The sequence below is a fragment of the Rutidosis leptorrhynchoides genome, chromosome 6, assembly GCF_046630445.1.
Source record: "Rutidosis leptorrhynchoides isolate AG116_Rl617_1_P2 chromosome 6, CSIRO_AGI_Rlap_v1, whole genome shotgun sequence".
Taxonomy (NCBI): Eukaryota; Viridiplantae; Streptophyta; class Magnoliopsida; order Asterales; family Asteraceae; genus Rutidosis; species Rutidosis leptorrhynchoides.
Window position 1 is genome coordinate 223,552,974 of NC_092338.1, and position 16,944 is coordinate 223,569,917.

A 16,944-nucleotide genomic window follows, 5' to 3' on the forward strand; every position below is an offset into this window, starting at 1 on the left:
AGCGATTGAGTTTAAAGTATAATCGGAAAGCATCTCGACAATATACACAAACCATAATGTTATTTTGGCATTATAACTGACTACATCATAGCATACACTAAAGATAACTACTCGCTAATCATGGCAACAACATCGCAAAACATAATGATAGAAGACATTATTTAAAGATAAAGGATAGAGGTACCAGTAGATTAAACGAGTTCTGAATACAAAAGTGACAACTTCAAACTCCAGACCGCTCCTAATACAATCTTCAGTGTTTTTTTTCGGTACTAGATTTCCCGCACGGAGTCGAAGACCTTGAAAGTATGGCTAATATTGTACAAGAGAGAGAAAGAAGTGAATTGAAGTGTGTGTTGGAATGAATGACAAAGACCCTTTAAATTAGCTTAATTTTTGCCTGCAAACGGTTGACAGGCCGTTTGGCAAGCCGTTTGGCAGGCCGTTTGTAGGGGCCGTTTGCCAGACCACCCCGTTTACCATGCCCGTTTGATTTGGGCGTATGGCAGGCCATTTGCCATACTGGCAAGACGTTTGGCAGGCCGTTTGGCTTGCTGATTCACTGGATCATAACTTGATTTCTTGTCTTTCACCGTTTTCGCTCTAGAATCTTCGTTTTAGCTCCGATTCTCTTGATTCTTTTTGCACCGTCTCCGTAATCACTTGATCTTCAATTCTAACCAACGAAGCGGGTATTTTGCCGATAAAGTTTGGAAATTTCTTGTTTTTTGACCTCAATACCGGGGTGAAAACGTGACTTTTTAGCCGATAAAAATTGAATTTAAACAAAAGTCACCCAAAAATCTCACCTTCTTACTCTCCAATAAAAATTGAATTTAAACAAAAGTGCCCATCAGCATCAAATTCCCACTCGCAAATTTTTTTCACAAAGGGAAATTTACTATCACGAATCTCAAAAATCTCGTCTTCGCTAAATGGAATTTTTACACTGAAAATTTCGCTAAAGGGAAACCTCCAAATCTCGTACTTCGCGATCGTTTTGCTTGATTTCTCGGCTGGAACTTTTGCTCGAACACCAATCGCGAAAGGAAATAAATATGCACTAGAAATTTCGCGAAAAGAAACCATTAAGAACTCACATTTGGCCTGAAAAAAATCCCAAATGTATATTTCGATCTGACTCAAACCGAACCAATTTTCTTGACATTTAAACTTCGAAACACTTATAAATCATCATAAATACCTCAAATAATCACCTCGACACCAAAGGCGTTATTCTTCCATAATATCATCATTAAACCTCCAAATACGCGCGAAACAAATATGAACGAGACCGATATTGCGATAGAAAGCATGCACGATTTGAGTAATATCAATGCTCAAATCGGATTGTTAACAACTTTACATTCTACTAGAGATGTAAATGAGTTAAGCTATTCACGAGCTAATTGAGTTCGAATCGTAAAAATTTCAATTCGAGCGGAGCTTAAACGAACTCGAACCTAAGTTTGAACATATTTTGGAGCTTATTTAGTAAACGAGCTTAAACTCGAGCTTCTTATGTCGAACTCGAATCCAGCTACTTACGCCGAGCTCGAACAAGTTTACGAACCTGAACGAGCTTCCATTTATATACTTAAGTTTAATTTTTATGGAAAAATGAAAATAGTATATTAATATATAATTATATATATAATAATAAATAATAATTAATAATTATTACTCCTTCCGTCCCACCACAAGTGTCCACAATTCTATTTTAGGATGTCCCATTTCAAGTGTTCACTTTGTATTTTAACCAATGAGAAGGAGTTATTTTGGAGAGAGAAAATTTCTGATTGGTGGAGAATAGAGTTAGTGGGATTTTTCTAAAACTGTGTGCAAATCCTAAAACTGTGTGCAAAAGTAAGTGGACACTTTTAATGAGACGGAAGGAGTACATAATTACATATATAAACTAGACTCTACTAGAATCAACTCAACTCGTTTACAACCCTATATTGTACTCCATATTTAAAGGTCTGAACTGAAATATTTCTATAATGCAAGGAGTAAATAAATACTTGCTGTGGCAGCCTCAAGAGGCGGGAAAATCGTCAGAAGAAGCCCTAATTCAGATATACAGAAATTGGTGCAATTCTCTCTGCAATTTCTTTTCACAATATCTCTCTATCCGTTTGAATACATGGGCATAAAGGTATGTATTTTACACTAATTAATGATATTTTATTCTTCTCTTCGTTCTTGATTATTGTAATCTTAAACTTGTTTATGTAATTATTAGGGTTTAACGAAGCTTCTAGCGGACAATGCCCCGAAGTCGATGAAAGAACAGAAATTTGAAAGCTATTTTGGTCGGAAAATTGCTATTGATGCTAGCATGAGCATCTATCAGTTTCTGGTAACTTATTCTTATTTTATTACGAGTATACTACTATAATTTTGGACATTTTTGGGTGTATAATATTATCAGTTCGTATCGTATTTTAACTGTGTAGATTGTTGTTGGAAGAGTTGGAACTGAGATGCTGACTAATGAATCTGGTGAAGTAACTAGGTATTGATTTGATTCACATTGTGTGTGTGTGTGTGTATTGATGTAATTTTTTCACATTGTGTGTGTGTATTGAGGTTGCGGACGTCTTGTGTTCGAACCTTACCCGAAGGGATTTTGCCACATGCGATTCCCGTATGGATTCGTCGTGGGAGTTTCCTCTGGAGGGTCGGGAGGACTGTTGTAATAGTTCGACCAAGGAAATGATCGGGTGAGTGGGTTCCAAAATCCCGTTCGGGGCCCGTCAATAACCCTAACCGCCGTTCGTAAACCTACCGTTAGTGTGTAATTATTAGTTGAAACTATACTATATGTGAATTCAAACGTTTCATTTCTGTTTAGTTGAAGAGAGTAGTTATTTTTTTTTACTCCTATTGGGATGTAACCTATATATTTACTTGTACATATTGCAGTCATTTGCAAGGGATGTTCAATCGGACGATTAGGCTTCTGGAGTCTGGATTGAAGCCAGTGTAATTATACTTTTAAATTTCCATTTGGTCATACGAGACTTGATTTGATATTCGATTTGGTTTTATTTATTTGTTTGTTTGGTTATCTATTTATTTATATTTGTGTCGTCGTTTGATATACAAATGAACTTTCTTTTATTCACAATTGTTCCTTTTTTTAAACAGTTATGTTTTCGATGGGGCACCTCCTGATTTGAAGAAGCAAGAGCTTGCAAAGCGGTAAATATAATATACTTGTTCCATATCTCATTTGTTTTTAATAAATATGTCAATGTCAATATTTGTAGTGTAAGGTTCATATTTTAGAGTTATGAAACAGTTACTCAAGGAGAGAAGATGCAACAGCTGGTTTAACTGAGGCGATACAGGTAATAATATACTGTAAGATTTATCTTCTACCTACAATGCATTTCACCTTTTAACTATTGCTTTCGCACAACCCTTTTGTGACATATTATGTTTGCTGTTATTGTAGTCTGGCAACAAGGATGATATTGAGAAGTTTAGTAAACGTACAGTGAAGGTTAGTTGTGAATACGACTTAACAAAATGAGAACGTAAAGATCCACATATATTAATAAATCTGTATGTAGGTTACACAACAACATAATGAGGATTGCAAGAAACTTCTGAGGCTTATGGGAGTGCCTGTCATTGAGGTAACATTGTACTGTATTGGACGTATCAAATGAAGTATGTGTAGCAGATATGTAAAGTCTCATATTAATCTCCTGTTGTTATCTTGTCTGTCAATTTATGTAGGCGCCATCTGAAGCAGAGGCACAATGTGCTGCTCTTTGCAAAGCTGATAAGGTATGTATAATTTTTCTAAAATTAAGTTCTTTTTCGGGGGGGCGGGGGTAAGTACAATGTATATATATGAATTCCACATATCAGCCAGAATGACAAAACTACAAAATAAATTATCTAGATCTGACTCATACTCTACAGAATTCAAGCCAATGTCATTTTGGAAGAGAGCCTTTGAACTTGATTTTGAAGTTACTGCAATAATTTGCAATTCCTCTTGTCACTTAACATCACTCTCCTCGCCATCATCACAAGTATCTCGTGAAAACCATGTGTAGAAACTTTGTTTTCGTGTGCCCGTGACACATGTATCTCCATGTTCTTTATCTGTCTCTTTGTCTGTGGTCCTTCGTACCTGGATTCATGTCCTCCATATTCTCAACTTGATCCGCCCTTTAACTCTCTAACTTCTCATTTGAAGGAGCAGTTGGTTCCCCATTGTCAATATCTTTTTCACGTCCCCATTCTCAATATTTCTTCACTTTTCATGCTAATAAGAACTTCAAATGCATTTGAAACTTTTGTACCTGTATCACTGTTAGCAGATGTAATCGAAGAGAAACGAAAATGAAATCTGATTTTAACTTACGTGTTTCTTGTATCTTTTCTTATCACACTTTGCTGTACATGATAGACAATATATATAGATACAAAGTGGGCTGGAGATAGATAACCCTAGAAGATTCTAGCTAACCATACATTTAATGCACAACCAACAACTAACATATTAACACTCCCCCTCAAGCTGGAGCATAGATATTGATCATGCCCAGCTTGCCACAAAACCGACGGATACAATTTCCAGGTAATGCTTTGGTGTAGATATCAGCCAACTGTTCATTACTTTTAGCATGAGGTATTTTGATAATCCCTTCTTCTAACTTTTCTCGAGTGAAATGACAATCGACTTCTATATGCTTGGTCTTTTCATGAAAGACAGGGTTGCTCACAATATGAATTGCTGCCTTGTTATCACACCATAAGTTCATCGGTTCCGATTGAGCAAGACCAATCTCGCCAAGAAGATTGCGAACCCATATAAGTTCACAAGTAGTCTGTGCCATGGCTCGATACTCAGATTCTGCGCTTGAACGAGATACCACATTCTGTTTCTTACTTTTCCAAGATACAAGATTTCCTCCAACAAAGACACAATAACCTGTTGTAGATCGTTTAGTTGCGGGATCACCATTATAATCAACATCAGAAAACCCCTCAATGGTGTGATGACCATGATTTTGGTATAAGATACCACGACCTGGTGTACCTTTCAAGTACTTTAAGATATGAGTGACGGCATCCCAGTGTGAGGTCCTTGGAGATGATAAGAACTGACTAACAACACTCACGGGAAAGGCAATATCAGGACGAGTGAGAGTAAGATAATTCAACTTGCCGACCGTTCTTCTATATTTTTCTGGATTCGTTAGAAGTTCTCCGTCATCTGCTTTTAACTTTATATTCGGTATCATTGGTGCTTCGCAAGTTTTAGCGTCAATCAAACCGGAATCACTGAGCACATCCAGGCAATACTTTCTCTGCGATAAGAAAATGCCCTTTTTGCTTCGAGAGACTTCAATACCAAGAAAATATTTCAAAGGACCTAGATCCTTTGTTTGAAATTGGGTACTTAGGAATGTTTTCATCCTGTTAATTCCTTCTTTATCACTCCCAGTAATTATAATATCATCCACATAAACAACAAGTAAAATGCACCCAGAGTTTGATGAAGCGAAGAATACCGAGTGGTCATGTGCACTTCTCATTAAGCCAAAGTCTCTTACCACAGTATTGAACTTCCTAAACCAGGCACGAGGAGATTGCTTCAAACCATATATTGCTTTTCGTAATCTGCATACTTTACCCGACTCCCCCTGAGCAACAAACCCAGGTGGTTGCTCCATATAGACTTCTTCCTGCAAGTCTCCATGTAAAAATGCATTCTTCACATCAAGTTGATGAAGTGTCCAATGATACGTAGCAGTAAGAGAAACAAATAATCTGATAGATGTGAGTTTAGCAACAGGAGAAAGAGTTTCGGAATAATCCACCCCGTATGTTTGAGCATAACCCTTAGCAACTAATCGGGCTTTCAACCGTGCCAAAGACCCATCAGGATTAACCTTTATCGTGAAGACCCACTTACAACCAATTGCCTTTTTGGAAACAGGTAAGTCAACTAATGCCCAAGTGCCATTATGGTCAAGAGCATTCATCTCCTCAATCATAGCGGCACGCCATCCAGGATGAGCTAAGGCTTCACCAACAGTTTTCGGAATGGTGACAGAGTCTAGGGTAGCAACAAAAGAGCGAGAAGGTACGGACAATTTATCATAAGAGACAAAGGAAGCAATAGGATAAGTACATGTACGTTTACCTTTTCGAAGAGCAATAGGCATATCAGAATCTGAAACTGAAGATTGAGCGTCATGAATATCACCAGAAGCATCACTTGGTGACTCACCGGAAGGATCTACCGACGATGATTGTGGTACAGAAGCGGGCACAGATGTAGGACGGGGACGTCGACTGTATACATACTGAAGGTGATCAGATTGGCTAGATGGAACGGTAACTGGTGTGGGATCTGGTATAAGATCTGCTGTGGGATCTGGTGTGGGATCTGTTGTGGGATCCGGTGTGGGATCTGGAGTGGGTACTTCTACAACATATGCCAATAAGTCATCGCTATCGTCATGATTGCGAGAGGTGGACACCGGAAAGAAAGGTAACTTTTCTTGGAATGTGACATCTCGGGAAACAACATAACGTTGAAGAGTAGGAGAAAAGCATCTGTAACCTTTCTGAAGACGAGAGTATCCAAGGAACACACATTTAATGGACTTACGATCTAATTTAGTGAGGTGAGGCCGAGTGTCCCGCACAAAACAAGTACTACCAAAAATCTTTGGCTCAATCGGAAATAAAGATTTTGTGGGAAACAAAACTGAATATGGAATGTCACCATTGAGAACGGCGGATGGCATTCGATTAATAAGGAAACATGCAGTTGAAACAGCGTCCGCCCAAAATGGTTTTGGAACATTCATTTGAAACAAAAGTGCTCGGGCAACTTCAAGAAGGTGTCGATTTTTTCGTTCTGCAACCCCATTTTGTGCCGGTGTGTCAACACAAGATGACTCGTGAATGATACCATTTTGAAGCATATATGATGAAAACGATTCAGAAAGAAATTCTTTGGCGTTATCACTTCTCAAAGTTTGAACCTGAACCTGAAATTGTGTTTTTACTTCAGCAACAAATGAGCGAAAGTGAGTAAATACTTCAGATCGACTCTTCATCAAATAAAGCCATGTAACCCGAGAATAGTCATCGATAAAGGTAACGAAGTATTTAAATCCGGGTTTTGAAGTAACTGAACATGGACCCCAAACATCAGAGTGAACCAATTCAAATGGAGATGAAGCCCGTTTATTGACCCTGGGAGCTAAGTGGACCCGATGGTGTTTAGCAAACTGACACGGCTCACAATACAGAGAAGATAAAGTAGACAATTCAGGACATAATTTTTTCATATTCTGGAGAGAAGGATGTCCCAATCTACAATGCATCTCATAAGGAGATGATGACTTAGAGCATACCAAAGACCGTGGAATTCGTGTTTCAGGTTCAAGTATGTATAAACCATCAGATACCCGTCCTCTACCAATAACCTGCTTTGTCAATAAATCCTGGAAGACACAATAATCGGGATAAAGTAAAGCAACACAGTTCAAATCACGGGTGATTTTACTAACAGATAGTAGATTAAACGAAAAGTTAGGTAGACTCAAAACGGATGACAATGAAATCGACGGGGTAAGATTGATGGTGCCAGAACCTAGAACGGGAGAGGTAGTGCCATTTGCAATTGTGACATGAGATGGTTCTGATTTAAAATTGGAGAAGAGATGATGATTACCTGTCATATGATCTGAAGCACCAGAATCGATGACCCATTTAGAAGCCGATGATAAAAGGCATGTATTAGACTTACCCGTATCAGCAAAAGTAGCAAATGATTTCGCGAGTTTCACGGATTCTTTCAATTCAAGATACTCCTCATATTCCTCCGAAGAGATAATGAATGTAAAAAAACCTTTCATTTGTGACGAGAGTTTCTTTTTATCACTCGTGATTATTTGCAATGACCAAAAATAAATTGGTACAAGTATATACGGATAAAATAAAAGCTTAACAAATAGGCAAATCAAAATCCCACACAGCCCATATATATCCACCAATTCCAGAATATCCATTAAACAAGAGCAGTAAAATAGCAGCTAATTAAAACCCAATATCTCCAAAGCAAATGTCAGAGTAATAGCAGCAGCCAAAAAGGGAGACCAAAACAGATTCGAAAACAAAAAGTACCAAATTGGATCAATACACACTAGGGTATTGGTCGGAATTACCAGGCGACCTAACAGGAAGAAAAAACGGCGGAAGACAACAGCTCACGCGCCGGCGCGTGAAGTTCCGTCAGCGGTGGTGGGCGGCGCGTGGGGTGCTTACAGTGCTCGAAAAACTGGCGCACTCACAGGGTGCCCTAAACGCGACCTTCTGAGTCGATTGAAAGTGGTGGTGAGATACGAAAATCACTCTCTCGGGTGATTTCAAACGGCAGCAGCGGTGGTGATGACACCTTGTACTCACGGGGTACAATACATCTCTCTGAAACTCTCACAACCACTCACAAAGATGCTCTCACAGGTACAGCTTTGATACCATGTAATCGAAGAGAAACGAAGATGAAATCTAATTTTAACTTGCGTGTTTCTTGTATCTTTTCTTATCACACTTTGCTGTACATGATAGACAATATATATAGATACAAAGTGGGCTGGAGATAGATAACCCTAGAAGATTCTAGCCAACCATACATTTAATGCACAACCAACAACTAACATATTAACAGCAGCATTCGTAACGATGTTAGAAGACGAGTATCCTTTTCCTGCCCAACTGGAAATAAACAAATATAGGCTTGGCAATTAACCCAACTGGAATGCCCCTCATTGGTCATCGTTGCTCCACATTCTCTTTGGCCAAAATCTTGCATGCTTTCGCACCTTGGGGTTCAATTATACTAAACATGAATAGTAGTTAGGTTACATCCTGCATCCTCCAATATAGGTACCGCCACAACTGAGGTAGCAATAACTCGCTACTCGACGAGTAATCGGTTTGGACTTTTTAGTCATTTAGTAATAAATTTTAAAATTATATGCGTAAATATAGAAGAAAAGCATACAAAAACATAAATATTAACATAATTGTGTGAAAACATAAACGTAATTGTTCATTTGTTCGAAAACTCTAAAATTCTAGATAAAATCCATATTAAAATGGTAACCAATTTTGACCCTGACTCAAAAATCCGATTTGATCAGTTCACCGATGTTGACTGACTAATTGAATGAATTTTGAAAAATCGGATCGGTCTGTATTTTTAAAAAGGAGTAATCGGGAGTATTCGGGATTTTTTTGCAACAGTGTCCACAACCATGGTCTCTTTTAGTGCATTCTCCGCCCATACTTCAATCATAGCTCTTGCATAATCAGACTTACCCCAAGACTCCACGCACATCGAACTAGTGTATGAGTCTAGTATAATCTTTGAACTCCCAAGTTCAGTGGATCAAACCATCTTCCGTGTATGCTGAAACAGGAACATCATAAAGTTTCACCCTAACCGGAATCTTGGTCTAGTCTTCTTTTATAATAGGCTTGCGTATGGTGACCATTTTCTGATTATGATTGGAACCGGGTGAATCATTCAAGGACCATTCTCCATCTCCTTAGCTGATGCAAGCTTGAAGAAAAAGATTTCTTTCTTAAGGAGGCCAAATTTTATCCAAGCATTCTTTGCATAGTTTTCAACCCCAAACGCTCTTTAACTTCCAATATTAAGACAAAGGAACTGCAACATTATTAAACTGTAATCTTTAATATTAAGTATAATAGAAATAGAAATAAAAATAAAAATGTAAAGTCAAGTTAACTTGCTCTTGTATATAATTAGGTTTATGCTGTTGCATCTGAAGATATGGATTCCCTTACTTTTGGAGCACCCAAATTTCTTCGCCATTTGATGGATCCTAGCTCAAGGAAGATTCCTGTTATGGAATTTGATGTTTCTAAGGTGCTGCTGGATTACATATAAAGTATATATGCCACTCACCGTTTGGCGATTATATTATATGATTTTAACATTAAAATGGTGATATTTCAGGTTTTGGAGGAACTCAATCTCACAATGGATCAGTTTATTGATCTGTGCATTTTATGTGGGTGTGATTATTGTGACAGCATTAAAGGTAATACATATACCATATATGTATACCATCACATTTAATTTAAATTAAATTGCTTTTATACCACTAACCTGCAAAACTATTTTACAAGAACCTTTTAATAATAATTTTTTTCCCTATCTAAATCCTACTAGGTATTGGTGGCCAAACAGCTTTGAAGCTCATTCGTCAACATGGGTCAATAGAAAGTATTTTGGAGAATATAAACAGAGAAAGGTTTGTTCTTTTTTTTTCTTCTTATCTAATTACATAATAATCATTTTTATATATTTTGATTTAATATTTAATATATCTACCATATGCTCTGTAAACAACGCCAACATTTAAGATATGTTTTTGTATTTGCAGATATCAAATACCTGAGGATTGGCCATATGAGGAGGCTCGGCGTCTTTTCAAAGAACCTTTGGTCTGTGTTGATGATGAGCAGATTGAACTTAAATGGAGTGCTCCAGATGAAGAAGTGAGTGTTGTTTTTAAAACAATTTATAATGTCAGATTGCTTGTTAAATTTTCCACTTCTTTTTATAGGTCTAAATTGTATTTGTTCTTTTGCTCTCAGGGCTTGTTAAACTTCTTGGTGACGGAAAATGGATTCAACAGTGACAGAGTCAAAAAGGCATGATTACGCGATTATTTGATTAATTTTTTATGTATTCCCTCATACACCTTTGCTATCTGCATCATTAGTTTCTATATACGAGATTGATTGTGAATTCTTATATTAGGCTGTTGAGAAAATAAAAGCTTCCAAGAACAAGTCTTCACAGAATCGGTACGAAAAGTAATGAATTGTTTGTTCAACTGATTTTTTACTTTCCGTTTCTAATTTCTTTTCTTTTAACCCTGAACCAGATTGGAATCGTTCTTCAAACCAGTCGTTAGCACGTCTGCTCCTATTAAACGGAAGGTAAGTTTAATTTGACAGTAATAAATCTTGTGATATTCTTTATGTTCTTGAAGGTTTTTGTCACCTATATCTCTTTAGTAGTCGTAGTTAGTTAAATTCGGTCCTTGTTAGAGCTCCGTGGTGGTAGTCTATCTGTTTAGTTAGCTATCGATTCCCGTATAATGTCTGCTTGAGTTCTATATATATATATATATAGAATAAGTAAAAACAAATGTGTAATTTCAATTGCAATCTACCTTAATGTCCGAATACACTGGCTGTCAGGAAACTAGATGCATTCTCGGATCTACAAAACAAGTAATCGAGAGTAAGATATACAATCGAGCATCTCGACAGATCATAAGCAGCTTTAGTCCTCCAGTTGTAGTAGGTCTGCATTCCAGGAACCCCATGATGTTGTCAAAAAGCTTTTGCTTTGGGACATGATATGCAAAAATGGTGAAATTTTAAAATTCAGCTACACATATTATCTTCTATATTTGTTCAATGTCAACACCATGGACTACATGAAAGTTTCATTTTCTTCTTAATCCCAAACAAGGTTGCGAAAATGGTTACTTGCCTACTCGGGGAGTACTCGGTCGGGACTTTTTAGGAGTACTCGGTAACTCGACTCGGGGAGTACACTATTGTTGACCAAGTTTGACTTTGACCGATGTTTACTGAGCTTTGACCAATTTTGACTGATTTTCCGAGTAATCCCGATTTTTGGCCGAGATTTGACCGTTCCGAGTAACCCTGAGTTTTGGCCGAGTTTTGACTGATTTTGATCAAGTTTGACCGATTTTGACCAAGTACTCTTCAAGTTGCTAAAAAACGACTTCTCGTCGAGTAATTCCAAGTTCTGGACAGTGATCCCAAATGAGTTGAGTTTGTGAACATTTTCCACTCTGAACTTAAATATGAAATTTGTGCAAGTAGAAATACCCTTTGCCCAAGATATATAACTTGATAACGCTTTTCATTGTTAGTACTTGTATTGGTTCTCTATAGAATCGAAGAAACAGCACATTGTGTTTGCATTTCTGTAAGGTATGCCTGATTTTATTTGCACTGTGTGTGGCAGGACGCTAATGAGAAGGCTTCAAAAGAAGCAGCCAACAAAAAAGCAAAGTCAGGACCTGGTAGAAAAAAGAAATAGGATTGTGTTGTACTTCGTAAGTGTTATGTTTTGGACCGTATACTGCAGATGTCTTGTTTTGTAACTTGGTAGTGCGCACAGTTTCTCATGTAACGTTGAGTTTCTTCATTGTCTGATACTAGTTTCTTTCAACAATGGTGTTGGTTATCTTTAATCAGAATAACTATTTTCAAAAGCATGTTAATTATTATTAGAAGTCTGTTAAATTCAATTTCCTACCCAAATTCTCTTTATAAAACTGACCACAACCTAACCAAAATTAAACTAGTGTAATACTGGGGGCTTTGCCCCAGGAAAACTAGTTTTTGAAAGGTACTATGCATTTATTAATAGACGAACTGTTTGTGCGTTTTGTCAAAGAAGAATGTACAGGTTAAAAAGAGACATGGAAGAATAATATTTCCGATGAACAATAGTGCATTAGTGATTAGTGATTAGTGTAGTTTGAGTCTATTACAAGTTCATGAGTAATCAACCAACCTACCAATTACATGCATCCAATGTAACTTTCATTATATGTAACTTTCATAAACCAAAAAGGGTTACTAGCCTATAACTACAATTGAAAGTCATCTTTCTAGAATCGTGAGTACAATTGAAAGTCATCTTTCTAGAATCGTGAGTAAAATTGATAGCCATCTTTCGAAAATCATGAGTACTGAAAGATAATAGAAAAGGCTCGATGCCCTCCATTCATTCACAGTATGCAATTTATACAAGTTGATCTCCAACTAACCTACAGATAAATATGGGAGGTATATCTCCTATTTTGAATACAATATTTTATATTTGACTTATACTAAGTTATACTATTGCTATTTGTACACTTTACTAATAATACATATACGTGACTAATAGGGTCCCGCAGTCGAATCGGGAGGTGGACGGACGTTGAGACTAGAACGAAAGTCATCAAATAGTAGTCGTGGTAGTCCTTTTAGTGAATATGTCCGCAATTTGGTACCGTGACGGGACGTGAAGAATATGAACTTGTCCACGAGCTATCTTTTCTCGCACAAAGTGAATGTCTAACTCAATGTGTTTTGTTCATTGGTGTTGTATAGGATTGCTTGCAAGATAGATACTACTCACATTGTCACAATAAACTATGGTGGCTTTGTGTAGAGGGTGATGAAGTTCAAGTAATAAATTGCGAAGCCAACACGACTCCGAGACCACATTGGCGACGCCCCGGTACTCGGCTTCGGTACTAGATCGGGAAATAGTGGGTGGTTGTTTAGAGGACCAAGAGATTAAGTTGTCACCAAGATAGACACAATACCCGAATGTTGATCTACGAGTGTCGGGACAACCGGCCCAATCCACATCCGTATAGGATATTAGTGAAGTCGTGTTGGTTTTATGCATGTGTATCCCATAATCAATTGTCCCTTGAACATAACGAATTATCCTTTTAAGTGCTGCCATATGAGTGTCATGGGGATTGTGCATGTGTAGGCACACTTGTTGAACGGAGTACGAGATGTCGGGTCTTGTAAAAGTTAGATATTGTAGAGCACCCACCAAACTTCTATAAAGAGACGGGTCAGAATATGGATTACCAATATGAGAACTTAACTTAGATTTTGCGTCCATAGGAGTGTTGGAGGACTTGCTAGAACTCATGTCTGCACGTGCAACTATTTCTTTTGCATATCTAGATTGGTTTAAGAATAAACCATTTGGTGTTTGTTGTACAGAGATACCTAAAAAATCACTTAAGTACCCGGGATCCTTCATGGCAACTTCATTCGATAAATGGTTCATAACAGTGGCACGTAGCTCGTCTGAAGATGTAACAAAAATAATGTCGTCCACGTAAAGTAATATATATGCAACGTCTTTTCCCTTTTTATAAATAAATAAAGAGTGATCACAATGGCTATGTATGAAGCCGAGGGAGAAGACGTAGTTTGCAAATTTTTCGTACCATGCCCTTGGCGCTTGTTTGAGACCGTATAGTGATTTAGTTAAGCGACAGGTATGATCATGATAGTTAGGGTCCCGGAATCCCATAGATTGATACATATACACTGTCTAATTAAGGTTGCCATGTAAGAACACATTTTTGACATCTAGTTGTCGTATTTGCCACGAGTGTGCAAGTTCGAGTGAAAGGACAACTCGAATAGTCGACGGCTTAACAACCGGACTAATAGTCTCCGTACAGTCTACTCCTAATTGTTGCGACCTGCCATCATCAACCAAACGAGCTTTGTATCGCTCAAAAGAACCGTTGGAACGAAATTTATGTTTATAAATCCACATAGAGCGAATGACATGCATATGTGGTTCCCGAGGTACTAGAATCCATGTTTTATTATCAACAAGTGCTTTGAATTCGTCGATCATGGCATGATATCAATTAGGATCGGCCAAGGCTTGTTTTGGATTTGAAGGGAGTGGAGAAAGTTGTGAAGTGGATACGGAAAAATTGAACGGGACACGTGGTTTATAAATACCTTGCATACTACGAATTGTCATGGTGCGGGTAGTTTGAGTAGTATTAACAGTAGGTGAATTAGAAGGGTTAGATGAAGTAGGAATGTGAGTAGTATTGACAGTAGGTAAATTGGAAGGGTGAAACGACCCAACCCGTCTTTAAACCCGAATTTTTTTTAATAGTAAACCATTATCACGCCACTTAAATGGTTACATGATGTCGACCGATTCATACAAAACATTTAAACGTTCAACAAGTTAAAGTTTACATACTTGGCACGAAGCCCCTTAATCAAATGTGTTACAAATTCGACCTTAAAATGATAGTTTTAAACCAAACAACACACGAGCATGGTTTGGGGCTAAACTACCTAAAACAATAAGCCGTCTTCCAAAAGCTATGCCTACATAATCATCGTGGGAATATCTAATTCCCGGCAACCCCCTTCCATTTCTCCGCACTTGTACCTAAAAAGTAAACAACGAGAGGGGTAAGCAAAATGCTTAGAGAATGCAATAGTTCTACACATACATATATAATATGAAATGTCCCGTTCTTATTGATTAAAAACGTTCCATATTAATTGATTTCGTTGCGAGGTTTTGACCTCTATATGAGACGTTTTTTAAAGACTGCATTCATTTTAAAATAAACCATAACCTTTATTTCATCAATAAAGGTTTAAAAAGCTTTACGTAGATTATCAAATAATGATAATCTAAAATATCCTGTTTACACACGACCATTACATAATGGTTTACAATACAAATATGTTACAACAAAATAAGTTTCTTGAATGCAGTTTTTACACAATATCAAACAAGCATGGACTCCAAATCTCGTCCTTATTTAAGTATGCGACAGCGGAAGCTCTTAATAATCACCTGAGAATAAACATGCTTAAAACGTCAACAAAAATGTTGGTGAGTTATATGTTTAACCTATATATATCAAATCATAATAATAGACCACAAGATTTCATATTTCAATACACATCCCATACATAGAGATAAAAGTCATTCATATGGTGAACACCTGGTAACCGACATTAACAAGATGCATATATATAAGAATATCCCCATCATTCCGGGACACCCTTCGGATATGATATAAATTTCGAAGTACTAAAGCATCCGGTACTTTGGATGGGGTTTGTTAGGCCCAATAGATCTATCTTTAGGATTCGCGTCAATTAGGGTGTCTGTTCCCTAATTCTTAGATTACCAGACTTAATAAAAAGGGGCATATTCGATTTCGATAATTCAACCATAGAATGTAGTTTCACGTACTTGTGTCTATTTTGTAAATCATTTATAAAACCTGCATGTATTCTCATCCCAAAAATATTAGATTTTAAAAGTGGGACTATAACTCACTTTCACAGATTTTTACTTCGTCGGGAAGTAAGACTTGGCCACTGGTTGATTCACGAACCTATAACAATATATACATATATATCAAAGTATGTTCAAAATATATTTACAACACTTTTAATATATTTTGATGTTTTAAGTTTATTAAGTCAGCTGTCCTCGTTAGTAACCTACAACTAGTTGTCCACAGTTAGATGTACAGAAATAAATCGATAAATATTATCTTGAATCAATCCACGACCCAGTGTATACGTATCTCAGTATTGATCACAACTCAAACTATATATATTTTGGAATCAACCTCAACCCTGTATAGCTAACTCCAACATTCACATATAGAGTGTCTATGGTTGTTCCGAAATATATATAGATGTGTCGACATGATAGGTCGAAACATTGTATACGTGTCTATGGTATCTCAAGATTACATAATATACAATACAAGTTGATTAAGTTATGGTTGGAATAGATTTGTTACCAATTTTCACGTAGCTAAAATGAGAAAAATTATCCAATCTTGTTTTACCCATAACTTCTTCATTTTAAATCCGTTTTGAGTGAATAAAATTGCTATGGTTTCATATTGAACTCTATTTTATGAATATAAACAGAAAAAGTATAGGTTTATAGTCGGAAAAATAAGTTACAAGTCGTTTTTGTAAAGGTAGTTATTTCAGTCGAAAGAACGACGTCTAGATGACCATTTTAGAAAACATACTTCCACTTTGATTTTAACCATAATTTTTGGATATAGTTTCATGTTCATAATAAAAATCATTTTCTCAGAATAACAACTTTTAAATCAAAGTTTATCATAGTTTTTAATTAACTAACCCAAAACAGCCCGCTGTGTTACTACGACGGCGTAAATCCAGTTTTACGGTGTTTTTCGTGTTTCCAGGTTTTAAATCATTAAGTTAGCATATCATATAGATATAGAACATGTGTTTAGTTGATTTTAA

At 36.9% G+C, this 16,944-nt stretch overlaps 2 protein-coding genes across 3 annotated transcripts; one reads left to right on the top strand and one right to left on the bottom strand.

Annotated features, from left to right (window-relative positions):
* Positions 1-2,019: 2,019 nt before the first annotated feature.
* On the top strand, positions 2,020-12,338 carry LOC139851842 (flap endonuclease 1). 2 transcript variants are annotated; one of them, XM_071841018.1, is made up of 18 exons: positions 2,020-2,158; positions 2,246-2,362; positions 2,460-2,518; positions 2,929-2,988; positions 3,154-3,207; positions 3,308-3,356; positions 3,464-3,511; positions 3,582-3,647; positions 3,751-3,801; positions 9,824-9,943; positions 10,034-10,118; positions 10,250-10,331; positions 10,464-10,578; positions 10,678-10,734; positions 10,844-10,890; positions 10,971-11,025; positions 11,290-11,463; positions 12,092-12,338. In XM_071841018.1, the coding sequence occupies exons 1-17, from the start codon at positions 2,147-2,149 to the stop codon at positions 11,449-11,451; spliced, it is 1,239 nt and encodes a 412-aa protein (XP_071697119.1). In that variant the 5' UTR covers positions 2,020-2,146; the 3' UTR covers positions 11,452-11,463; positions 12,092-12,338. The 2 variants fall into 2 exon arrangements, with proteins under 2 accessions (XP_071697119.1, XP_071697120.1); XM_071841019.1 differs by lacking the exon at positions 11,290-11,463.
* An 875-nt stretch (positions 12,339-13,213) lies between these two features.
* Positions 13,214-14,182, bottom strand: LOC139854409 (uncharacterized mitochondrial protein AtMg00810-like). Its single transcript, XM_071843714.1, has one exon. It carries the CDS (start codon positions 14,180-14,182, stop codon positions 13,214-13,216), a length of 969 nt encoding a protein of 322 aa, XP_071699815.1.
* Between the last annotated feature and the right edge of the window lie 2,762 nt (positions 14,183-16,944).

Bases quoted from the DNA above. Each gene is read 5' to 3' on its own strand.
- LOC139851842 (XM_071841018.1), top strand. The intron at 3,512-3,581 runs GTTAGTTGTGAA...ATCTGTATGTAG, and splicing joins TTAGTAAACGTACAGTGAAG to GTTACACAACAACATAATGA. The intron at 11,026-11,289 runs GTAAGTTTAATT...ACTGGCTGTCAG, and splicing joins CTGCTCCTATTAAACGGAAG to GAAACTAGATGCATTCTCGG.
- LOC139854409 (XM_071843714.1), bottom strand. From the start codon at position 14,182: ATGGGATTCCGGGACCCTAACTATCATGATCATACCTGTCGCTTAACT.